General features: G+C 34.8%; 2 protein-coding genes across 3 annotated transcripts; one reads left to right on the plus strand and one right to left on the minus strand.

Annotated features, from left to right (window-relative positions):
* On the plus strand, positions 1 to 25,517 carry LOC106768623. 2 transcript variants are annotated; one of them, XM_014653863.2, is made up of 26 exons: positions 1 to 508; positions 1,096 to 1,208; positions 1,322 to 1,448; positions 2,081 to 2,179; positions 2,256 to 2,324; positions 2,435 to 2,569; positions 2,643 to 2,711; positions 4,299 to 4,354; positions 4,484 to 4,643; positions 5,498 to 5,662; positions 6,032 to 6,116; positions 6,575 to 6,808; positions 6,903 to 6,997; positions 7,118 to 7,160; positions 7,695 to 7,846; positions 13,102 to 13,212; positions 13,939 to 14,007; positions 14,109 to 14,252; positions 14,720 to 14,794; positions 14,879 to 15,055; positions 15,175 to 15,260; positions 23,177 to 23,231; positions 24,259 to 24,384; positions 24,514 to 24,627; positions 24,765 to 24,881; positions 24,996 to 25,517. In XM_014653863.2, the coding sequence occupies exons 1-26, from the start codon at positions 392 to 394 to the stop codon at positions 25,059 to 25,061; spliced, it is 2,859 nt and encodes a 952-aa protein (XP_014509349.1). In that variant the 5' UTR covers positions 1 to 391; the 3' UTR covers positions 25,062 to 25,517. The 2 variants fall into 2 exon arrangements, with proteins under 2 accessions (XP_014509349.1, XP_022638796.1); XM_022783075.1 differs by having other exon boundaries at positions 382 to 508; positions 1,327 to 1,448.
* Positions 15,343 to 20,302, minus strand: LOC111242018. Its single transcript, XM_022783076.1, has one exon. It carries the CDS (start codon positions 18,779 to 18,781, stop codon positions 17,837 to 17,839), a length of 945 nt encoding a protein of 314 aa, XP_022638797.1. The 5' UTR covers positions 18,782 to 20,302; the 3' UTR covers positions 15,343 to 17,836.
* Positions 25,518 to 26,985: the final 1,468 nt, after the last annotated feature.

Consider the following 26,985-nt stretch of genomic DNA (forward strand, 5'->3'; position numbering starts at 1 on the left):
GACGAGAGGGAAGCAAGAACATAAAACTGAATTTTTCAGCAAGTACAGTGAAAAAAAAAAGAATAAAAAAAAAGCGTGCACGAAGGAAAAGACGTGTAGTAGAAGGTGAGTGAGAACTGGGTGGTGCAAGGCAAATACACCCCACTCTCACACGAAAACTGAAATTCCAAATTAGTTGTATATTTTTATTTTTCGGGCACCAACCGAAAAACAATAACAATAAAAATAAGAATTGATATTCTCCTTTTCGGAGAGATTCCATCGCAGTACACACTCAACCAAACCAAAGATTGATTCCTCTCTTTCTGACAGAAACGCACATACACAAGCAATAAAACAAGGTGCCGAAGGAAAGAGATAGTGTTGTTGATTGATCGATAACAGAACGAAAATGGATGATGAAGTTGTTCAGCGAGTGTTCCATGAAGGAGGACGCGATTACTTCCAACAACAGCCTTCGACTTCTTCGTCTTCGTCTTCCATCCTCCAATCTCTCCCTCTCCATGTGGTATATGTAGCATGCAGCAATCTTATCTTCTCCTTTTTCTAATTCTTGCTTTCTCCATTTTCTCTCTCATATTATAGCTTTTGTTCGAAATTGTTTGCAATTTGGATTAACCGGCTTTGGTGTATATATATTTGTCCCTTGAAATTTATATTTTCCCTCCCTGACACAATTTTAGGGTTCGAAACTTCATTTTTAGGCTGTGTTTTTTATTTTTAATCACGTGATAGTTTTAGTATCAGCTAGCACTCATAAGTACTGAAAATTAGAACTGGTATCATTTTTACATGATCACTCCATTTCACTGTCATCTTATTTTAGACGAGAGGGAAAGAGAGATAGAGTTTTGCTTATTAATGTATGTTGAACTTTTACATATCGGTGAGGACTCCTCAACGTGGAGTGGTAAAATTGATTTTCATGATGGTTATCAGTTTACTGTTATCATTTGTTTATTTATTTGTTTGTAGAGTTTTGAAGTTTGAATGATACTGCTATTCATGTATGTTGAAGCTTTTTTGCGTGCTCAATTTTTCATGATTCATGAGATTTGTGGTAACTGTTGCTAATACGTGGATGAAATGGTGCAGTCTTTTGATCATGGATATTATTTGTTGGTAAAATCTATTCAAGAACTCCGAGAGAAAAAGGATGGCCTTGTTACTGTTGGCATTGGTGGTCCAAGTGGATCTGGTAAAACAAGGTAAGGTGTTGATAGTGTTTTCAATGCATTATTTTGAATATGTTTTGCTAGAGTATGTATGCTCTGCTGCCTTAGTTTTCCTCATTTGTTTTTTCAATTCCGTGGTTCTGAAGCTTAGCAGAAAAGGTGGCATCTGTTATTGGTTGTACCGTTATATCAATGGGGAATTACCGTCATGGGGTTGATGAAGGGAATGATGTGGATTCTGTAGATTTTGATACGCTGATCAAGAATCTTGAGGTTTGAATTTGCTTCGTTACTTTACCATGCCTTAAATGCTGATCTGGTTGTCCCTTATATACTTGAGAAAAATATAAAGAGAGAAAATATATTTCAGAGTGCTTTTTCAAGACTCTCAGAGGTTCTCACATTTATATGTATAATTTGTAGATTAATTTGAGATACAATGAGAGAGAGCAAACAGTAGAAACCAAGTAAAGACACCTCTAGGACCCTAGGTACAGATAGGTACAACGAAAAACAACATTTAAGTAAGCCTATTCTAACAGGTCTTACAAGGCCGATCTTATGATGGCTTTAAATGCTTTACATTTTGGCCTTTTGTAGCTTCATATGTTGCTGAAATTCAGCAGTCCTATGATCTGATTCTGACTGAAACAAAGAACACCAAAAGATGAAAACAAAAAATAAAGATTGTTGGTTAAGTAATTATTTTCATGTTTGTCTTTTTGGAATGAAACAAATTCGATCATGTGTCAATATAACATGTACTGTCCAGGACTAGCATATGGTTTTAATAAGCAATGCAAACGAGTCTTGTTTGTTGCTTTTGTCTTTTTTTTTATTTTTTTTTATTTTTTTTTATTTTTTTTATTTCATGGTTTGTCAATGATCTTCTCTGTTTTAATTAGGATTTGATTAAAGGCAAGGATACATTAATTCCAAAGTTTGACTATCAGCAAAAGAAGCGTGTTGGCTATAAAGCAATAAAGAGCGCTTCATCTGGGGTGGTAAGCTATGCTAATTGAAGTTTTGGAGGAGTTCCGTGTTTCACCATTTTATTCCTTTCTATACAATTGGTTTCAGGTAATAGTTGACGGCACATATGCATTACATGCAAAACTGCGGTCTTTACTGGACATACGAGTTGCTGTGGTAATTTTTTTTTCTTTTCTTAATATTGCAATGACTTTGTTCCCATAATTATGTTCTCAATTGCTTAGAAGTTTCAAAATAATACAGAGGATGCATTTCTGATAAATCAGGTTGGTGGTGTTCATTTTAGCTTGCTTTCTAAAGTACGCTATGACATTGGAGATTCTTGTTCACTGGATTACCTCATAGATAGCATTTTTCCACTGTTTAGGAAACACATTGAGCCAGATCTTCATCATGCACAGGTTGGTCCTGTTTTTATTTTCTACTCTAAATTTCACCACAAATATTTTAATTTCCTCTGCCCTTCTTTGGCAGATCAGAATTAATAACAGCTTTGTCTCATCATTCAGAGAGGCAATATACAAGGTTAAATGCAGAAGTGAGGTGTGTCTTTGACCTTTACATTAGTACTAATTATTGTATTCCTATAAGTGAATTTTATTTTCGATTAGTTGCCTATTACTAAAGGTACAAACAAGTCCGTCTAGCTAAGTTGAGCACTTGAAGCTCAAGTTTGGTTTGTTCATGCTTAATTCATTTAAATGAGCTAAATTAAAAATTTGAGCACGACCTGTTTAAATAATATGAAATTTTAAGCTTTACTCTTTCATGGCTTGAATATTTTTTTCCCTTTCAAATTTCTTCTTGAATTAGTTTTAAAGTTTAAAGATGAATGAAGAGGATTTTTCTTTTGAAATTTTAACACAATAACAAAAATAACTTTATCTTACTTGGTGAGGTCAGCTAAATGAAATTCCTTTTAATTATTTTCTCCAATGTCCATACTCTCTTGTTTCCTGTGCTTTTCACAACATTAGAAACCATGCAGTCTACTCTTTTCACTTGTGCATCTGGTGATCTTCCATGCACATGTCCAAAACATCTGAATTGATTTCCTGTCATCTTTTGTTGATAGATAACTCATTAATATTTCCCTAACTACATTAATTCCATATATCTTGTCCTTTCTGGTGTGATGATGCATCTTTCTTAACATTCTCATTTATGCTACTGGTACTGTTCTCCTACCTACTGGTACTGTTCTCTTCCCTTTAAAGCCTAACGTTCACAGTCTGAGTATAATTGGTTATTTGGTAGTACAATAATATACCCTTTGAGCATGATGTTATTTTTTGATCAAAAGTAACTTTTTCTTCCTTCTCCGTTAATTGAAGTTGTTCAACACATGACATCCATGCAAACACACATCCACATGCACAAGTTGCACCCCAAGATTTATTTAGGTGATGTGGGACTTTCCAACACTCCCTCCATGGATGTTTTCTAGAATAGATGAGCCTACCAGAATAGGTGATTGACCAAAATAGGCTTTGATATAATGTTAAGTTTCATCTCAACCAATTAGCATTAAGTTAAGTTTTCCAACAAATACATATGCTACACCCTACCCCTCCATAGGTGCTTGCCAAATAGACGGGCCTACCAGAATAGGTTATTTACCATGATGAGGCATAGGCTCTGATATCAAGTCAGATTTCCTTTCAAAACCAATTGGCATCAACCGAAGTTGTCCAACAAATATACAAGCTACACCCCAAGATTTGAGGCAGGGGGTGTAAGACTTCCCAACAGTATATCTTAGAATGGTCATCCTTTGGCTACTAAATCTATGCTATGCATTCTTTGCCTCTCCATCGTCTGTTATTAGATTATCTGCTATGCTTTTCTGGTTTTTTCACTGGTTCTATTGTCACAAACTCATAATTTTGCAAGTTAGATTATTAGAGATTGGTAGAAAAAGGGAATGTTTAACTTAGAGTTCCCCGATAATGGTTAATATAAAGCAAGCATGGATATATCTGCATGTCCTTTTATTGTTAATATAATCTCCTGTCTCAATTTAGGATAATTTTGCAAATATCTTTTCAGTCCTATTTTCTAGTATTTGCGTGTCTACGTCAATGTTTTGCATAAAGACTGTATGTTTTTAACTTAAAAGTTTTGTGACAGTCTACAGATGGACATTCAGGTTCCGCTTTCCAAGGAAATGAAGCCCAAACAGACAAGTTAGTATTTTGATTGTGGAAAGAATGAGTTTGGTGGTAACTAGTGAATTTTGTATTTAGATATTTCTAACTACTGTTCTATTATGTAGAATTTAAAATTTTTTCACTGGAAATTTGCCTTGTTTTCAGTTTTATTGAAATGTACCTTAGACCGCCTTCATCTAGTGAAGAAGCAAGGATAAATGATTGGATCAAAGTGCGGCAGTCTGGAATTAGATATTATCTATCACTTGGTGACCAGAGGATTGTCGACAAGAATTTCATTATCAGGCCTAAAGCTGAATTTGAGGTATGGATGTTTTCCGTTTCCTTTCTAAGGACAACAAGCTATTAGCAAGATGAGTGGGATGGTCTCATATGCCCATTAGGTAAAGGATATATTACCCAATTACTGTATATTTAAGCCTGCTTATTTGAATAGAACTGTGCATTAACTAGAAGGCCTATGCTTTTGTCCCTGTCCGTGCTTAAAAAAATTTGAGGTATGTGCAATTTGTAAATGTGCCCTTCAAGCTCGATAGGCAACATTAAAACAGTTAGCAGTTGACATGTTAGGAACCAATATTTGAATGGGAAAGAAAAGAAAGATTTTATTAAGAGGAGTAGAATAAGAAATAGGAGAGAAATCTCGTCCAAGGATTTCCTCTTTACGAATGATTTCTCCTTTTAAAAAGGAGCCAATGTTCAATCTACAAATGAACATATATCCAACACCCTTTACCTTTATTTCCTCCTATATATTTAACTCATTAACTCCCCCTTTCCCACGACTTAGATGCTGCCCCTTTCAATAATGCTAGGAAGTTGAACTTTAATCCTTCCTAGAGAGCACTAATTAGAATTTAAATTTTGGATAGCTTCTTCGTTTTGTGCCAACATATCAATGTTATGACTGCAGTTTGAATGATGAGAAAAAGACAAAACATAGTGGTATACTGTTTCAGTATTACAAGATACATTTGTTTTCTCATGATGAAGTTACAAGATATACATGATACTAATTCATCCTTATTAGCAAAGATAATTGCTGACACTTCTTTTAACATTTTATTCCTTTAAAGTTATCATCCATCACGAAAAAAATGAACCTACTCCTTTTTAGCTGATTTTTGTTTGCTTTTTATGATTTTAATGTTGAAACAGGTTGGTCGAATGACATTGGGTGGGCTGTTGGCTCTTGGGTATACTGTTGTGGTTAGTTATAAGCGTGCATCGGCAACTGTCAATAATGGCAAGGTTACCATCTCTTTTGAGACCATTGATGTTCTTGGTGAGACATTTATGGTGATGAGAGGAACTAATAGAAAGGTATAGTTTTTTCTGATCCCACTAGACATGTTCTAGTTAAAATGCAATCGTATTGAGGACTCACCAGTCACCATGTATTTTATGTAAAGCATCTTATTGTAGATTTCATTATACTTACTATTGTTTCTTAGTTTGATCAAGGTAAATAAGGGTTAATCCTCCGCAGCACATTTAAAATACCTTGTTTTCTCATTTTTAAGGATTTTTTGTTTTTACAATTTCTTATATGAAAGGCTTCCCATGGTTTCTTCCGTTTTATATTAAATAGCATTTTTTTGTTTGTTTTTACTTTCTGCTCAGTCTGATTAAGCCTTGTCTGGTTGATAATATGGTGAGTTACTTATCTGAAAAATGGAAAAAAAATCTCAGACTGTTGGAACAGAAGCATCAAGGATGGGTATTGATGGACCTTGGATTACGAAATCATATCTGGAAATGATTCTGGAGAGAAAAGGTAGGGATTGGGATGCTCTCCCTTCAATATAGTTTATGCACATTTAATTAATTCAGTTGTTTTTCTTACAAGTGATAATAACTGCTGCAACATGAAAAATATTGTGGTTTGAAGAGTGTGAGTACAGCATTTGGCCAATTACCTTCATGACTACTTGAACTGTTTATTTCCAGTAGATTATCTTAATTATCTAGACTAGTGCAAAGACAGGAACATCTGTACACATATTTAATCCTTTTTAAAACAGTTCAATATAATTAATTTGACAAGAGGCTATGAAAGAAGCAAATATTGTGCAGTGAGTAATAGGTCCCATAAAATGTGGAGACCAGAAAGGGAAATTGCTTTGTTGTTGTTATAGATTTACATTATAGATATATTATAGTTATAGATTACAAGTTAGAGAAAAGGTCTTGTGTTGCATTTAGTTGTATTCAACTTCTCACTTTCATTTGCAGGTGTACCTCGTCTTAGTACTCCACCACTTGTGTCTAATACTACTGTGGCTGGTAGTCAAGAAACAACAATCATTGCCCCAAAGCCAATCCGAGTTACTCCTAGTGTTGTTACTGGGTTGGAGGATTTACCCCAGCCATGGACTCGATCCCCAACAAAATCTAAAATGGAACCTGTTGTGGCTGCATGGCATTTCATATCTTCAGATTCCTCCCAGCCTGACAATTCAGTTCTAGGTATTTTTCCTTGAATTGGAGAATGCAAATAATTTTGTAGATGTTTATGTAAAATTTCCTTTATATCAAGACTTCTCTCATGAAGCAACCACAGATCCTTCATCTTTCAGGGATAGTATTAGGCTTGCTCCAATGCCTGATTCATTTGACTTGGACAGGGGATTGCTTTTGGCTGTTCAAGCAATACAAGTAAGGAGCAAAAGGCTTGGAAAATTTTCTGTGTCTTATGTTTTGAAGATTACAATTCCATAGGACATTCATATTTATGTGTTTGATGGAATCCTATTTGCTTATTTATACTTTTTCCAGGCATTGTTGGAGAATAAAGGTGTCCCAGTCATAGTTGGAATTGGTAATATGGACATTTCTTGATACAGCGTCCTCCTTCCTTTGTCTGTAGTTTTTGCCTATCCCCATTAGCGCACAAATATTTAAGAGGAAAAAGACTTCACACTGATATAATTTATATAAGGCATTTAAAGATAAATGACAGTCACTTTGGCTATTATCGTTTTTGAAATACCAGGTTGGTTCTTCACATGCTTGCTGATAAAGCTGGAAACTAATTGAGCTGAATCAAAATATTGCTATCTCAAACTTTCTTTAAAGGAAATGGGTCCATTAACTTGACTCAAGTGCATATCACCTTAAGCCCATTACCCACCGCATTTTCATTTGCCAAAATTGATCCTTTTATTAATTAGATATTTTAGTCCAATGGTTTCAGCTTGAATGTGCATGTAAAAATCATATCGAACCTTTTCTTTTGGTTACTGCTTTACTGAATAATTCTGAATCAATTTTGCGTCATCTCAGTCTCAGCATGTATTTTTAACAGCGGTAGTTCTGATAGAATCACTTATCCTGGAGAAGTTGTGCATTTCAGGAGGTCCAAGTGGGTCTGGGAAGACTAGTTTGGCTCATAAAATGGCAAATATAATTGGTTGTGAAGTAGTTTCCCTGGAAAGCTATTATAAACAAGTAAAGGACTTTAAATATGATGACTTCAACACACTTGATTTATCTTTGCTATCGAAGGTAAGGTAATTGAACAGTTTAGATGTGATTGATTTGGTCACTCTGCATGATATTGATTGATGTCACACATTCACCCACATTACTTTTTCTGAATAAAAATGGTTTTATTTCTTCTGAGGAATCAATTTTTTTTAGTACTTACTTTTACCATGACATGTTAATTTAGTGTCACTATTTTTAGTTCCCATCCATTACCCTACTTCATTGTTTGAAGTAATGATCAACTTAATATGAAGCATTTGCTTTAGAAGATGTAAACCTTTGAATGGTTGGGGACAAACTCTGGTTAGACTTGTTAGTTAAGAGCTTTGTGTGTATAACTTGACAGAGTCTGCACGTCCTCAATTGCTCCAAAACTTGTCCTGTCAATTACCCAAAACTCTTATTCCTTAATCTGAATAATGTAACAGTCCAACTCAGTAACACAGTGCCATTAATTAAAAATCAGTAGAATTAAACGATTTGTAGCAAAGGAAAGATTTCTTTTAAAAAAGTTGCTTTTTTGATTTTGAATAATTTTCTCACAATTTATTTTATATTTGTAAGTTTGTAACCTTATATAAATACTTGACTGATACTTAGTGCTAATTTGGAGTTATTAAGGTTCATAGAAGTTTCAGAGAATTGAAACTTTATTGCTGGGGAGAAATATTTATTACAACAACATTAATTGATGTGATATAGCTATATAGAGCTAAGAAAGGAAACTAACTCGCAACAGACTTCAAACAACTACCAATAGACCTTATTTCTAGTTAATTTGAGACTTTCAACAAACAACTACCACTAATAGCTTTCAGTTAGATAGATGAACAGTTAACTGCCTTCAAAATTAAAAATACAGCGAATATAAGAAAAACTACAGGGAATAAAATTCTATACTCTAGTAAGAGTACCACATCATTTGAGATAAGCATTTTAGCTATGACTTCCTTGATGGTTGCATTATGCTGATAAAAATTGTGGCATTAGAAAGGATCAGCTAATTGTAGGATAGAAATTATGGTCCGTGTATGCTATCCTTGTTGTTCTACTGTAGTTATAGCAGTGAAGCTTTATCCCACTAGAACAGAGCAACTATATGGATGAAAATTTACACTGTTCTATTAAGAATAAAATTTCTAATAAATTTATTACTCTGGAAATGTTATTGTGGTCCAAGGTCAAGAATGACAAGTTTTATATAAAAGCTCCACTTTTTTTCTACGAAGAACAAGAATGACACAAAATTGGATCGATATAAGTACACGGAAAAATAAAAACACATAAGACATGGAAACACGTGTGTGTATGTATATGACAACAAGATTATATGTTGATATGATAATAACTAACTCTCAATTACTAAGGCATCACATTTCATCAGTTGGCATCTGTTTGTGGTATTGAAATCAAAATAAAACTCTTTTAAACTGAAAAAAAAAAGTCATAAAACTACGGAGAAGCAGTGGAAGGGAAATAAAATAGAATAATTCAATGGAAGTGCAGCGAGAGAGGATAAAAATGAAAGTTGATTACATGAGTGGAGAGAAAAGGCATCACAGTATGCACTACAATTGTCACCCGAAGCACTGTTTGGCTGTGTGGAATTGCTCTCTACTTGTCGGTAGGGATGACAATGGATCGGACACAGATAGTATTTACCTATAATCCGATCTGTCAGATAAAATTGTATCTGCTATCCGACCACCTATCGGCGCGGGTACCTGTTTAGAAAATATTTGTGGGTATTTTAAAATCCTCACCTGCAAGTACCTGTAAAAATTAAAAAAAATATTTTATACATTTTTAAAATAAAATTTAAATAAAGTTACAAAAAATATATAATATAATATAAATTAATTAAATATAAATTAAAATTTAATTTTAATTAAATTTAACCTAATAAAATATAATTTAATTTAATTTTTAATAAAATTTAATTAAAAATATAAAAATTAATTTTTTTTATTATTTTTTGCAGGTAACGGTACCCGTGAGTCGGATAGTATACTACCCGTACTTAATCCGTTTAGAAACGGATATTAAAATATCTTATTACCCGTTATCCGCGGAAAGCAAATATCTGCAGATAGTAACTATCCACCGCGGATTTTACCCGCGAATATCCCTGCCCGTAGATTTTTTTGCCATCCCTACTTGTCAGCATGGAATGGTGTGAATCATTCTGGTTTTTCTCTTGCGTGAAGGTGAGGAGGGAAGAGAGGATGTTTCTCTCTTTTCTTTCTTTTTGTGACATGATTTATTTATTTTTTGTAAAAAGTAAACGAGGGACTCTGCCATCTATTAGGAACCCGAAATTGAAAAGAGAAAGAAGAGTAATATTCTTTATTGTATAGACTAAAAAAACACAAAATAGGAGAACACTCTTTCCTCCATGGGTTTCCACTTCACAAAGAGCTAAAGCTCAAACTACAAAATTATCCAAAAGTCCCCCACATACCAGGACCCCAAACTATATAAAGGAAACTTCACTCACCCTAACAACCTAACTAACAACTACTTCTTAATCTGTTTCCTTCTATCATACACATTATATCCTATGATTGCATGCCACTGCAGAACAACCCTGTCCTCAAGGTTGGGATAGTGAAGCTTGTCCCCATGGTTCATCTTCATCAATTTGTTATCATAGGAAGGGAACCCACTAACTACTACCCTCTAATTTAGGTATGGAGGCTTGGGTGGTGGTCGATATGAGAGAATTGTTGACTCTTTCTGTTCCATTAATGATAAGAATTGATTCTTTTCTAGGATTCCCATGGACCATATGATTGTTCTATACTGCATTCTGATCCAGTGACCTCTTACATGGGCTTGGACTTTAATAATTCTTTGACGAATGATCAAAGAATTATTTTCTCTTCTTCCAACCTTGAGACTTTTTCTGTATTTGTATAGCAGCTGCATTGGCTAAACCCTTTCCTTGTCTAGATTTGTTCATCCTAGAAGCTAAAAAGGAAAGAGCTTGTTGATTTGACCATCCAAATTCATCATCATCATGTTGAGCTAACTGTTTCCTTTGAAATGACTGCATTCTGCATACTTGATGTATTTGATCAGCAACTTGTGTAGCATTTTGGACAACATTGAGAGAATCCTTAAGGTAGATAACATTTGGTTTATCCCCGTAAAGCACAAGTATCACAGTTTGCTCTAAAACTGTTTGCCCTGCTTCCATTCCTGAAGTTTCTTTCGTACCATCTTTACCTTCCTCCACTGTGAGTAATTCAAGATGGCTAGTTAATAAAGAATCTGCAAGAAAATTGGAAATTCCTTTGTGGCAATTGCTAGAAGCTAGATCTGCAAGTATTATAACATCAGGAATTTCAGGATATGGATCTGTAACTGCTATAGTGGATGCACCCATGGACACTCAGACCTCAACTCGGTTGCTTCTTGAAACCACTGTTTTAACCCCATGCCTCAACAATTTTTCTCCTTCCTTATCTAGTTTACTACTTTATGGATATCTTTCTCCCTTCTCTTCATCATTAGCCAAGTACTCTTCTTCAGAGAATTTCTTGCCTTTCTTGATGTTGTGCAGACTGTCTTTCACAGTATTCCTACCCGTTTTTCCCTCTTTCTTTCCTTTCATGACAGATTTCTCACTTCTTTCTAAGCCCCTTCCACCATTGATGAGTTCTTGTAGCATGTCTTTTATTTCTTGGACGATTTCCCTTATTTCTTGCATACAGTCCTTTTTTTTTTTCTCCTGTCATAACTCTTCCTTGTTTGCTGGCCCCTTTCTCCAAAATATTTACTCTTTCTTCCATGCTTCCACCTCTTTCTTGATCTGGTTGGACCAATTTGTTAAGAACCCGAAATTGAAAAGAGAAAGAAGAGTAATATTCTTTATTGGATAGACTAAAAAGAACAAAAAATATAGGAGAGCACTCTCTCCTCCAAGGGTTTCCCCTTCACAAAAAGCTAAAGCTCAAACTACAAAATTATCCAAAAGTTCCCCACATACAGGACCCCCCAATATAAAGGAAACCTCACTCACCCTAACAACCTAACTAACAAGTACTTCTTAATCTACTTCCTTCTATCATACACACATTATATCCTATCACCATCACTGGTGTGTCTGGGTGACTGGGAATGTTGAGGCTTGGTGGGCTGTGTTGGGCACTGTAGACATTCCAGGTTTCCATCCTACTGGGTTCTCACACATGGAACCGCCCGTTTTGGGCACATTTGAGCTTCATAGTTTGTACTTCATGGACACAAGGATATGACAAATGTGAAGCTTAAATGATTTAACCCAACCCAGTTATTGTGCATTGTATTAAATTAACATAACATGAAAACAAATCTTTAAATTAAAAGAGAGAATTGATGTTTTAGAACTTAGCATGATTTGATGTAGACACAATAAAATGCCACATGTTATCTAATTATTATGATATTCCAATATTTGTTGGTGTACGAGTTCAATCATTATAAGTTAAATTTTATCAACGAAGCTAGGAAACTCTAACATGTATGTGAAGCTAGGGTTTTCTAATATTAACTTGTCTAACAATGGATATGATTATTATTTTACATTGTTTCTGCTGCTTTTTTGTTTGCCATACAGTAATCAATTTTCTTCAGAAGTAACTATAAAGAATCTTTATACTAGTATATTTAGATAAATTTCTTTACAAACACTTGAAAATAAGAATATTTGAAGTTAAAAAGAAATATAATCAAACTTCTTCCCAAAGATAATATCAACTTGCATAACTTTTGTTTTATCGTATAGAAATGGTCAATCAATTTACTTTCTTATTTTCTTCTCCTACAAGTGTCTATAAACAAATTTTTTCATATGGAGCCAGAGTGAAGCTAGTTTTTGGATGAAAAGGTATTTTGGAGCGCTATCAAAAACCAAAACTGTAATAAATTCATTTAGTGATTAAAGTGTCATTCTCGTGCAGAGTCTCGACTTGTCACTGCCCAAAAACTTAATGGACGTCCCTTTTGTGATTCCTGCTGCAAAGTTTGTTGGTAGTAGTTATTTGTTTCCTAATTGTGTCTTGAAATGTAACTGTTTAGCATTGTTTTTTGGCATTATTGTAAAATTCTTTATTCGTTTGCTTTCTCTATTTGTTGTTCAAATAAGATTATGGTAATATCTATATTCACCAGGAAAAAAGTTGATGGTAATATCTCTTTGCCGTAAATGCTTTGTTAGTCTAAGCTTGTGGATATTTTCAGACAAATTACTAATGGATTATTAAACTTTCTCGTTCTCGTTTCCCTTGCAGAACATTGATGACATAAGAAATGGCCAAAGAACAAAAGTACCTATATTTGATTTGGAAAGTGGTGCTCGAAATGGTTTCAAGGATCTTGAGGTTTCTGAAGATTGTGGAGTGGTCAGTTATTAACTAGCACCCTAAGTGCCTAAGATTTTGTCTCTGTACTGACTTTTATTGTGAGATATAATAATATAGCCTAAAGTTGAAAAGTGATTTCTTAATTGCACTTTTGTTTTCATGAAAATATATTAGTAGATTTTGAATTTAGTGCTCCTTGAGCTTAAAGTTAGGACAAAATGAAAGCTTGCTTAAACCTTTTACTGATATATTTTGAGTAGAACAGTGGAAAGAAAAAATTTAACTCCACATCACTTGGTCAGAGAAGTTTATGCCAATAGCTGCTAAGGAGTTTCCACATGGTGTTAGCGTTTAACCCTTCATAGCTTGCAGGCTTTTGGGCTTGTTCCAAAAGTGCCTCCGTAGAATGAAATCACTATTGATCTGGAAAATGGAGTCATTTACCATAATACTGACTGCAGTACAGCGTGCTTTCTGCTTCTTTTACATCCCACATCGAGCTGGGGTATGGGATATAGCAATTGATTAGCCCACCATTTACACTTCATATACAATGTTGTCTCCCCCCACTACCCACTTTTACTTGTTTCTTAGTTTTTTTCAGAAATCAAGGACACCAGAAAAATGTATGCATGATAGCTTGACATTATATATAGTTTATCTTTATGCTGAAATCCTGATATAGTTTGCTAGTCCTGTTATGGTAGTTCTTTATGTAATTGTTTCAATGTGGTTCTTGAGAGTGCATTTGTTAATTTTGACCAGATTATATTTGAAGGCGTCTTTGCTTTGCATCCTGATATCCGAATATCACTTGACTTATGGATTGCTGTTGTAAGAATGAATCCTCAATGATGACCTTTTCTTTTTCTTTATTTTATAGTTTATTGTGGGGCTAAGAAGGCCTCGTACTTTGATTTTCTTATTTGGAACAGGTTGGAGGTGTTCATTCACATTTGATTTCACGAGTTCAAAGGGATAAGAGTAGAGTGGGATGCTTTATTTCTCAAAATGAGATCATGATGACAGTGTTTCCCATGTTCCAGCAGCTTATTGAACCTCATCTTGTTCATGCACATGTTAGTGGATAGTATGCTTTTCCCCCTATATTTTAAAACTTCTTGGAATTAATGGTTAAACCATTATCGTTTCCATGTCAACTGACAAGTTTTTATATTTTAAAGCCTTGATGATTTTAGATTTTCCAGTTTAACCATCAATGATTCCATGTAAACAAGTACACTTCCTTGCCTTTTACTGTGCTCTCTAACTATGCCTACTTTATAATTTGTATTTCTGTTAATTTTGTGAAAAACTTCGGCTTCATCCATGATGACTGACCTGTCTTCTTGTTTGTATATGTGAATAATGTATAGGTTGGTTATTTTAATTGATATTTGCAGTCCACTCTTTCTATTTGCTGCACTCACCAGTCACCCATTTGTTGTAATAGCATCTCAGTTTTCTTTTTATTATGATTAGCAATTGTTTCTTTTTGGATAATAGATTAATATATATCACATCATCAATTAATGTTGTCTTGCAGCTTAAAATTCGAAATGATTTTGACCCTGTGCTTTCTCCTGAGAGTTCATTATTTGTATTAAAGAGTAACAAAAAAGTAAGTTTTAACTCTACACACACTCACATATTGTGACAAGGTTTTGTTCAACATGTTTGCTGAAAGTATAGTAATAAATTACAGGTAGCATATCAAGATATTGTTGCAATTCTTGATTCAGCAAAATTTTGCAGTTCGGTGCAGAAATTTATTGACATCTATATTAGGCTTCCTGGGATCCCTTCTAATGGACAGTTGAGGGACAGTGATTGTATTCGAGTCAGAATATGTGAAGGCAGATTTGCGTTGCTGATACGAGAGGTTGGGAACATTATTTGCTTGTTGACGATAGCTTAACATAATTATACACATAGTTGATAGTGTGGCACTTTCATGATTTATTTTACTAAACAAATTTTGTTATCTTGTTCATGTGCCAGCCCATCAAAGAAGGAAACTTTATCATTCAGCCCAAAGTGGATTTTGATATTAGCATTAGTACGGTTGCTGGCCTTCTTAATCTTGGGTAAGCCAAAATTCAATAATGCAAAAATATATTATATACTAATTTCCAATAAATGGATGACTAATATTTATGATGATTAAGTTTTTGTGTTAATAGAGTGAGAATTGTTTGCTAGTAGAATGTAGATTTTTATTGATGTTGTCCTGATTCTATGTTTCTATATTAAAAGAAAGGGTATTTTATTGTCATTGGCATTGCTGTCAGTCACTTATATGTTTTAAGCATTGGGAAAAGATAAAATTCCCCATGCTGCCTTCAACTTGGTTGTCAGAAGGAAAAAGTAATTCATGGAAGTAGTAAATGAGGATAAAACACCATTAGTAAATGATATCTCTATATGCTATGAGAACTATGAATAGGCTAGGCCTTACATAACCACAAAAGCTAGCTCAAGGAGGGAAGGATTACTCAAGTCATTATTTGCAGTACAGTTGTATTTCCATATTCCTAATTACAGAATGGTATAATTTGCTGAATGTATTGTGTCTAGGACCCCAAATATCTGAATGAACTAAGACAAAAGGTGATGAAATACTTTTATTAACTTGAGTACCATAGGTATGACCAATGTGTTTTCCTAACTGGCAAGACATGCATTGAAAAGATGAACTGTTAGAAAAACTTGGAAGCATTAGATGCATTTTGGTCGAATTAGGATGACCTAAGTGTTGATGCTCAAGAGCTAGAGATACAGTGGAGATACAAGCAATTGATTGTGACAAATAATATAATCCTCAAGACTCATGTCTTGCTCCAATTGTTTGTCCGAGACACCGGTCCTGAACATTACAAAATTATTAGCATAAAGAGCAAAGTAATTTTGGGTGCGAGTGAACTTTCTTATGGATATTAAATTAAAAGGACACTTGGGAATATAAAGCACATTATCTAGGGTAAGATTAGAAGAAGGTCGTGTTTGACCAATGCCATGAACTTTTATTTAAGAGCCAATCTACCATGGTCACATAGGGTAAAAAACTCCAAATAGTTCCTTTAATAGAAAAGGGACTTGTTACTAGACATATGATCATAGGCACCAGAATCAAGAATCCAAGGCCAAGGGAGGAGGACTGAGAAATACATGTTACAAGATTACAAGACAGAGCAACGACGACGACAGGTTGTGTAGGTTGCATGGCTCCCTTGTATTGAAGAAACTCATTGAAGGAATCAACGAAAATTAAAACCTTATCTGATGCTTTTGGGGAAATGACTTGAGCAATATTAGCTGTCTTGGGTTGTTGTCTGATAGGTTTTCAGACCTATAATGAGATGTTTGAGAAACTGCAGATCTTTATTCCAACAACATACCAGGTTTCTTCCAATGTGGAGAAACCAAACACATACAATTTCTGTTATTCGAGAGAACCAGACTCTCCACTCTTCCTATTCTTTTCAGAATGAACAGAAACAATGAAAAAGGCTGCTAAAAACAATTGCCTACATAGACTTTATAAAAGTCTGAGACAACAAAACCTACCCATAGACAGTTATAACTGTCTGTCCCTTTTATTTCTCCTAATATGAATATTTCCCTTGAACCTATCAATACCCTGTTACGTGCCTGAGTTAGGGACGTAACTTAGAACAAGTCCTCACACACTCTCACATAGAAGGAATAATGGCAAATAGATGAATAAACCTCTTTTATTGAATGAAAATACTGAATCAAAGAAAACAACCAATAACTGGGAGCATAACCTCCGTCAGTCACCTGAGAGCATAACCTCTCTTATGAACTCACAAATCAAAAGCATGCCTTTATCCCTAGGCTTCCCCTTAATTTATAATAACTAATTCCCTCCCAAGATATACTGAATATTAGAAAATATTCCTATATATTTAGTCTTATTTACTATATTATATCAAATAATATCGTAAGATATGGTCCTGATTACTCTAATTGATATCCTGTGAATCTCCTCCCAAGATTTCCCTCCTATTACTCTAATTAGTTTCCCGCTGCGCTCTTCTAGGAATCCTCCTTACTGCTATCCATCGTTCGGTCAGCTCTGTACCCGTCCTCCCCCGCTCCGTCCATTCGGTTTTCTTCTTCAGCTCATCCCCTTTCTTTCACCGTTCGGCCTTCTCCCCCTCGGTCCTCTTCCCATTCCCTTCTTACCGTTCGGTCTTGGTCCCTTTCCCTTCTTACCATTCGGTCTTGGTCCTCTTCTCTCTCCCTCCTATACTTTCTCCTCTCATATACTTTCCAGCCCCTAACATACCCCCTCCATGAAGTTTCACCTTGTCCTCAAGGTGAAAAGCAGGAAACTCCTTATTGATGGTAGTGACATCTTCTTAACTGTTTTCAATGTGTGAGAGGTGTTTTCAACTGGACGAACAACCTTCTTTTTTTTTCTTATTTTGTAAACTGTATCAAACCTATCAACACCCCCTCCATGAAGGTGCACCTTATCCTCAAGGTGAAAGTTTGAAAATTCTTTATGAATGCAAGCAGCAGATTCCCTCAACTCCTGCATTTCCTCTTTCGAAATAAGCAACATATGGAGTTGTTTAGTTTTGCAAGTATGATTAGGCCCAAACTTTTCATCACACCTGAAGCATAAGCCATTTTTTTATCTTATCTTGCAATTCTTCTTGGGACAATTTTCTAAATGTGTCCCTCCTTGTTGAGTCCCAGCAGGAGAACTATTGATGGTGTTCACACAGCCACTGCTCTCTCCACTTCCTCTATCGGAGTTGGTAAAACCCACTGAATTTCCCCCTTCCTTTGAGTAACTGTGAGTAAGTAGCAATTGTCTATAGGTGTTACTTTGAAGTTGCACAGTGAGAGAGTCCCCCTTGGTGGTGACTCTAACCTTTTCCTCCACCATTTGAGCCTTCATCATTAACTCAGCAAGATTATGGGGTTCATAAAGTTTAACCTCCGCCTTTATGTCTTCCTTTAGCCCATTCAAGAATATGTCCACCAAGTAATCTTGTTGCATTCCTTTCATGAACCTTGCATATTGTTCAAATTGCTCAATATATTCCCCTACTTGTCCCGTTTGGCATAGGCCAATCAAAATTTCAAACGGGCTTTGCAGCATTGTTGGCTGAAATCTTCTAACCATCGCGTCTTTGCAGGCTTCCCATGTGGGATTCGGATTGCAGGTTTCCCACCATTGAAACCAATTTAAAGCTTTCCCCTCCAATGCCAACATAAGAGCCTGCATTCGCTCCTCCTCACTAACCTCTCTCAAACGGAAATATCGCTCTAACCTATTGGTACACCCATAAACTTCGTCCCCTGTAAACACAGGAATGTCCAACTTCCTCCATTTGGCAGAAATCCCAAAAGAACTTCCTCCTGCATTACTCCTATTGTCCTTATGGGCATTCATGGCAACAAAATCTTGAGCCTCTTGATGCTTATAAGAGGATGCCAGGCGTTCAACCACCCCTGTCAGTCCTGGAATCATCTCTTCCAACCATAGGAAGCGACGGTTATTTGCGTGTTCTTCTTCTTGGACGATCTTCTCCAAGCCATCGCATCTTGCCTCCATTCTTGTGTTGACCATAACCTTCAGTGTGCCCCCACTTCACTGGGAATGAGGCTCTAGATACCAATTGATAGGTTTTCAGACCTATAATGAGATGTTTTAGAAACCGCAGATCTTTATTCCAACAACATACGAGGTTTCCTCCAATGTGGAGAAACCAAACACATACAATTTCTGGTTATTCGAGAGAACCAGACTCTCCACTCTAACTATTCTTTTTAGAATGAACAAAAACAATGAAAGAAACTACTAAAAACAATTGCCTACACAGACTTTATAAAAGTCTGAGACAACAAAACCTACCCATAGATAGTTATAATTGTCTGTCCCTTTTATTTCTCCTAATATAAATATTTTCCTTGATCCTATCATTGTCATTGTACAAGACATTATGCCTTAGTATGGCCGTACCATTGACAAAAATTGCAACAAGGGCGTTGACCATGATATCCACCACGAATTCCACTTTGTCCACTCTGGTATGAAGATTGGGAGTAAAAAGCAAATGAATCAGTTGGAGGTACAAGAGAATGACCAAACATGTGAGGAACTGAGAGGTGAAGTAATGGTTAACTAATAGTGTCATAAGATGGAGCAACCGTGCCAAATAATATTTGATTGTGGACAGAGTCAAACTCTAGAGGAAGCCCGACAAATGCAAGAACCATAAAAATTTTCCACATTGTTCAACATGTTTGTCTGCATCATTAATGAATCAAAATCAGCAATTAAGGGATCGAGCTTACCAAGATATGTTTGTATATCATGATTTTCCTGTTTCACAGTTATAAGGTTGGAAACAACATTATAAAGGTGATGAACACCATTGGAGTATACTTTCTTGGCTTTGTTCCATACATCATAACAAGTAGTAAAAGCATGGTATTGAGGCTGCAATTTGACATCAATGGAGAACTAGAGAACATTACACAAAGAGGCATCAATTTGCATCCATTGGGTTTGGTCTTTGCGAGGAATGTCTTTGGCCTATGTCAAGTGGTCGACATGGTCTTGACCCTGAAACCACAGCTGGACAGCAGCAGCCCATGAGTTATAGTTGCTTGTCCCAGACAAGAACAGAAATCTAAATGGAACAGAAAATGCAAATCGATAATGGAATCAGACGAGTAATGCAGAAACTGAAAGTAGAACTATGAATTATAAATTGAGAATGAACAGAGATTGAAAACCCATTTGAAAGCGAAAATGCAGAAGTGAGAAATGCAAGAAGATGAACCAAACAACAAGAAAACTCTGAAAGTTGCTATAAGAGAAAAGAGGAACGCCAATAGCCAAAACCAGAATACTGAAAAACTATTACAACTAATTGTGTCTCTACTCGTACCTCCCTATGGATTCCTTTTCCTGACTAATTCAAGCTTATATATAATGTTCTGAACACAGGAAAATGAATGGGCCCGAAGTTGAATCGAGTTGGGCTTTTTACATTGTCAAAGAAAAACAGAATTTCTAAACAGAAAAGCTACAACTTCTGACAAGTCATTTGCTGATGTTTTTTTATAGCTCTGCACTCCAAATGCTGCGTTCCACATATCCAAATTAAAGTCCTGGAAGTAAGGAATCCAATGAAAAAAGAATAAGCTTAAATGGACATCTAACTAAAAAGATATGGACAAAACAGTAGACAGAGGTAAGAGTAGACTGCTTATAAAAATACAGTATAAAAATACTGAAAATAGCTAGTACTTAGAAAAATTCCTATTTATTGCAGAAAATACATGTACATGCTATTCCCTACATGAAGCTCTTTCGTCTTCACCTTGACTAGCAATATAAAAAATACAACATGGAATTCCAATTGCAAGCTATTCTATGCAACGTAAGGGCTATGATTGTTTAAATTTATTGGATAAGATCACCATTTCAAAAGATCTCAATTTCAATGAGTTTGGTCCTTTCGTGAAAGCCAAAGTTAGAGATAATAATATGAAGAGAAACCTGATCGTCTCATATAAGTATCATTTGAGTGACATCTCCAAATTTTAACTCTTTAAGTAATCGTTTAAGCCTAATAAGTTCACAAGTGGCTGAAGTCATAACTCTTGCTTTCATACTAGACCTTGTCACAACATTTTGTTTTTTCCTATTCTAAGAGATCACGTTATCACTAATGGAGACACACGAGAAGTGGACCTTCTATTAGAAGGAGATCTTGTCCAATCAGCATTTGAATAACAAACTTTAGTATGGTTATTGTGACCATATATTAAACCTTTTCCAAGAGATCCTTTAATGTACTTTAATATACGAATACGAATGATTGCATTCCAATGATTTGCACATGGGGAGTTGAGAAATTAACTCACCACATTGACTACAAAGGAAATGTTAGTTCAATTTTTCAACTAATGTTATGTAGTTCTCAAGATCTGAGAAAGACTCCTCCTGATTAGGTAGGACTTTGGTATTGGGATCCATGAGTGTATCAACAAATTCTGAGTTCATCAACCCAATTTACTCAAAAATATCCAATGCACACTTCCTTTGAGATATAACAATACTATTGTTGGATTGTACAACTTTAATCCCCAAGAAATATCTAAGTTTGCCAAGATCTTTGGTCTAAAAGTCGTGACAAAGGGGTTGTTTCATCTAGAAAATGCCATGGTAGTCATTTCCTGTAAGAACAATGTCAGCAACATACAATATTAAATAGGCACACCCATCACTTGTGTCATAGTGAAAGATTGAATGATTTGCCACACTGATTCATACCAAATTGTTGAACAAAACTGCTAAATTTTCCAAACCAAGCCCTAGTAGACTTTTCTGGCCATTTAAAGATTTGTGAAGACGACATACTGGCGGTGGTAGTGATGATGCCAATAGTGATGGTGACAACTATGATGACAACGGTTGCAATGTGGTGGGAAGATCAGACTGGGTGGTAGGAGAAACAATGGTTGGAAAAAAAAAAAAACTTAGAACAATGTTTGAAATAACAGTTTTTGAAAAAAAATGACATTGACGAACAGTGGCTTCATCGAAGAGGCAAAGAGTAACCCTAGCTTTGATACCAAGTTAAAATAAAAGAGAAAGAGACATAGGATGAATCCCTAATGTGTATTGAGCATATAGGGTTATGCATTTATAATAGGAAATTTTAAAGATATGGGCTTAAGCATGTTATATGCAAAACTAACACATAATATTGTAACTAACAGTGTCTAATGTTATCTTAACAATATCTAACCATTTTCGTCTTCATTTCCCCTCCCATATGTTCCTATTCATTCTCTCTCTTTCTCTCATCCTAGGTGTCCAAGTCCTCTTGCTCCTATACATTCTTTCCTAACTTTTCTTCGTCATGCTCCAAGCATAACTTTTCATGGTAGGACCAATGGATGACTATCATTTTTAATTAAGAAAATGTTATCTTTGTCAATTTGATTGGGTTTGTCTACACTTACTATTAGTTAGCAAACAATGTTTATTTAATCCTTTAGAGAACCTTAAGTCAACTCTATTAGTATTTGTAACAAGCTCTATACATGATATACATGTACACACACATATGTTTGTTTGCTTCAACTTGAGGAAGGGGGTCTCAGGATTAAACACATGCTTCATATGCACTTTGTAGTATTCTTTTTGTTGGAGATCCTACATCGATTAGGAATAAGGCCAAATTATAATATACAATTGGACGCAATTCTCATCTTACAAATTGGTTTTGTATGATTGAGTTAGGTTTAAAGTCAACTTAAAATGGTATCAAGCCATTTAGAGCCTATCTTAGTGAAGTTCATTTGGCCTTGTGTCACCTGCTATCGGGTTACCTCGGCATGAGGGAGTGTGCTAAAGAGCCCACACCTACTAGAGATAAGGACAATTTATAAGATATAAGTGGGTGCAAACCTCATCTTACAAACTGGTTTTTGTGAGGTTAAGATAGGCTTAAAGTCCAATTGGTATCATACATGTTGAGTCTATCCAAGTTAAGTTCATTGGGGCTGTTGTGCCACCACTATTGGACTCTTGTTAGACTTCCAACAAATATCTAATCACATGCTTGAGATGTTCATTCTTTGGTGTAAAAGAGTGTGTTGGAGATCTTATATTGACTAGAATTAAGGTCAATTTATAAATATAAGTATGATGCAAACCTTTCCTTACAAACTGGTTTTGTAAGGTTGAGTTAGGTTTAAAGTTCCCTTCTCAAGACTTGAAATTACTTGATATTGTAATGTCTAGCAAATAGAAAATAGTGCCTATGAATAGTTATGATACTGCCCTCCTGTACTAATCTTGTATATAGATCCTTTTAGATGTGGTAGCACACAATTCCTCGATACTACTTTTCACTCCATCACTTGTTTCTGTTTATTTGTTTGACAGTTAATATATTTATTTACCATCGATGATTTATTGATCAATAGCATTTTCTGTCAGGTATCAAGCAGTTGCTTATATTGAAGCGTCTGCATTCATCTATCAGGATGGAAAGGTCAGTTGATTTATCTCAAGAGTTACATTGACTGAAAATACTTGTTTCCATTAATTATTTGATTGAATTTACAGTGCTGAGATGAACTTGTTCCTGATTTCCTTTTCTCCCAAAGTTGACTGAATTTTGTTATTGTTTATGTTCACAAGAACTTGAGATCAGATTTATATTATAATTATTTATTCTTTAACTGTTATTGGTATTTAATAGCTCTGCACGGAGTAAGCATTGTGAAGTCAATCAGGCAACTGAAGATTGTGTCAATTTATCCAAGTATATATGAACATCATTCTCTTATAATAGAACTGGGTTTTAATGTAAAATTTATCCTTGGAAAACAAGAGAGATACAAGATTCAGAGGGACAGTCCTAATTACTTCAGAATGGTTAATAGCAATTAGACCTCTATTTTATAAATGCTATGACTACACAATGGCCCTTATTTTCCCTTCACTTTTGGGGGTTTCCTAGTTGTTCAGCAAGTTAGCAGTACTACTATATTATATTTCTTAGCATAAATTATAAAAAATATTCACCAAGCTCTCACTACTTGATGGTGAGAACTTATGGATTTTAATTTAAAAATTGACAAATGTTCTTAGTTTATAACTAAGCGTTCTGTTAAAAATGTTGGGAAGGAGAGAGTACAAACCAAGAAAGTGTATTATTTTCTAGATTGTTGATTGCATAAAATTCCCTTTACATATAGCTGGGTACAAGGAGGTAACAAACTAGCTAAAATTCTAACAAACTATACAGCTATCGGATAGTGACAGGTGTAAACTGATTACAGTTATAACAGTAGCCTATTGCATTGCACTCTATACTGGACCTGTGTAATATATATGCGTGCATACATCCATATAATAAATGAGCATAATGCAACTACAAAAGTAACTTTGTGGTTAGCTATGTTGCTGTATGGGCTCTTTTACTTCTGTTTGCCGTCCTAAAGTTTGCTGCTTATGCATATTGAAATAATTTATGGTTCTTCTGTCTTACATTATTCTTTCTTATATCGGGGTAGATTTTAATTGAGGTTGATCACCTTCAAGATGTACCTGGCCCATACATTCAGATAAAGGGTGTTAATAAAGATGCAGTAGCCGCAGCTGGTTCAATGCTTAAATTGGATACTTCATATACGACCAAGGTATTAAATTTATTGCTTTATTGTAATTAATCTTTTGTGTCTGGTGCATCTTGCAGGTCCTGGATAAATTATGTCATGGATGTCTATATAATGGTTACTTTTTATTGTTCTAATTTTTTACTTTGGTAGAGTTATCTTGAAATAATTTTGGAAAGACTACCAGCGATTGAAAGAACTTCTGGTGGGATTCATTCTCAACAATCAGCAAGGCTGCTAGAGATTGTTGAATTTATTCAAACTCAGGTAGGCCTTTACTCAACAGGTTTTTGTCTTATTTATTTATGGCTTCATCAACTACTAACCATCTGATTTAAGTATTTTAAGCATGAAATATCACTTTTAGGCATTATAATATAGCGGTATTATGTTCACACAAACAGGGGAGTAGCTCTGCTTCAGAATCCTCATCAGGTAGAGTAGTCTCTCCAATTGATGGGGTTATTGAGGAGATGCAATCAAGGATTAGAAGGCTTGAAAAGTGGTTAGCGATAAATACGGTACTCCCAGAAACTCTATTTCAAACTGTTTTCTGAATTTGGTTTTTTCTTTGAATTCACTGTACTTATCTTGTTTTATTTTAATTTCTTTGTTTACTTTGATACTGTGGGCAGGTCTTATGGACATTTCTGATGTCTGCCCTTGTTGGTTATTCACTGTATCAAAGGAGGCGTCAATAATGGCCTTGTGGAAATTTTCTGCATCATGCACTGACGTGTGTATATGGGGCCCATTTTTTTGAAGTGGCTAGTCTATAAACTAACTATTGCCACTAACCCATCGATTTTAGGTTACAGTTTATCAAAGGTTAATTGTTGATTAATCCATACGTACATAATTTGGTGACCAAAATGAGGGATATGCAGCCCCCACCCACTTCCTGCTATTCAACCAAGAGAATTATGATGACCACAAGCAAGAGAATCGTCTGGCATTCAGCAAATGGCTTTACTGGTATTAGCAGACACGTGACAGATTGTGGACTGTTCGATGTCTGCTGGAAAAATATCCAGGTATCTGGGCTGTAGAACTGCGAATGCTCATAAGATCAAATATAAATATTTTTAGAACTTAAATTTACTTGTAAAAATATTTTATATGATTTCTTACCAAAGTAAAGAGATTTTTCTTAAGAAGTTCCGTAGATATTTTTTTTATTATTATTTTTTTTAAATAGGAGTTCTGATTTGTTTTCATATTGAGAAGGCCAATTAAAAGAATAACTTTAAGAAAAACTACTCATTTTCGTCTTCTCTTTTATCTTGAATCTAATTGTTAAAATGCTATATATTATAATCATTAGATTAAGAGAAATTTAGTTTTACTTCTAGAGTAAATTGATCCTTATGATACCTAATTGTGTGTGTGTGTGTGGAATTTTATTTTTGTTTACAATAGAGTTGCTCAAAAAGTCACTACCTTATATCTCATGTTTCGACTAGTTAAATGAGAATTAATAATTTTTTACAATAATAAAAAATCATACCTAATATAGCACATGCAAGTAAGGATTCCCTCTAAAATATAATATGAAAATATCAATTAATATATTTTACCCTTTCATTCTTTTTAAATATTAGTTTAAATTATTAAGTAATGATATTTTGACTCTTATTTTTAATATTTTAATTCTGTCACGTGTCAAACAACTATTAGTCTACATAAGAAAAAATACGTGGAAAATCAATATTTAGGGATTTGAGTTTTGCGGTTTTCCTCATTTGTTTTCAAAATTAGTTTTCGAAGTTGGTTTTGGGTGAGTGAGGTCTTTGTTGGGAGGAGCAGGGACGCGCATGCAGTCATCACTATTTATGTTGATTTGTCTTTATGTGTTGGGCGTCAGTGTTGTAGTTTGTGTTCTGGTAGGAGTTTTGTACTTGATTTTGGGAGTTTTTTGGAACAATTATTGTGGTTGTGTTGTTCGTTAGCTGTGGGTTGTAGTGTTGGTTGATGTATGTGGTTTTTGTGTTCTGGTTTAGGTACTGGGGTTCTTTTTGTCAACATATTTGTTATTTATTCTTTGATGGATGTGTTTTTTATGGGTTGTTGTTAAGTGGTTTTGTTTTTTTGCCAACAATTGTTTCCATTCCACAAGAAGATAAAAACAAGGTAAGTAAATGTGTAATAGTGAACAAATAACTGGGAAAAAAACCTACAACATTGATTGGGGAGTAATGCTAAAATAATTAGGGACCTAGGTGTGTGGTTTTGCAAAGAAAGGTAGGCTAACAAGTACATAAATGTTTTAAACTCAAAATATTGATTAGGATGTCAATACACCCTTAAGTACAAAAAGATTGGTATATTATGATTAAAACATACACTATATGTGACAAAATTACATCAAAACCTGGAGTATTGGTTGAAGAATAGTGCTAAAATAACTAGGTACTTAGGTATAAAATTTTGCATATGAAGGAAGACTTATTTATACAAAAATGTTTTAAATTCAAAATATTGATTATTATGTCAACACACTTTTAATTCAACAAGGTTGTTATATCATGATCAAAACATGCAACATATGTGACAAAATTACATTAAAAACTTCAAAAAAAAAAAAAAACTCTACAATATTGGTTGGGGACTAGTGCTTAAATAACT

This window comes from Vigna radiata, chromosome 7 (assembly GCF_000741045.1).
Source record: "Vigna radiata var. radiata cultivar VC1973A chromosome 7, Vradiata_ver6, whole genome shotgun sequence".
NCBI lineage: Eukaryota > Viridiplantae > Streptophyta > Magnoliopsida > Fabales > Fabaceae > Vigna > Vigna radiata.

What these genes read in the sequence shown, in the direction of transcription:
- LOC106768623 (XM_014653863.2), top strand. Translation starts at nt 392, where the DNA reads ATGGATGATGAAGTTGTTCAGCGAGTGTTCCATGAAGGAGGACGCGAT. An exon ending in ATTTATCTTTGCTATCGAAG is followed by an intron (nt 7,847 to 13,101) that starts GTAAGGTAATTG and finishes TTTCCCTTGCAG; the next exon opens with AACATTGATGACATAAGAAA. An exon ending in GCTGGCCTTCTTAATCTTGG is followed by an intron (nt 15,261 to 23,176) that starts GTAAGCCAAAAT and finishes ATTTTCTGTCAG; the next exon opens with GTATCAAGCAGTTGCTTATA.
- LOC111242018 (XM_022783076.1), bottom strand. Translation starts at nt 18,781, where the DNA reads ATGGTCAACACAAGAATGGAGGCAAGATGCGATGGCTTGGAGAAGATC.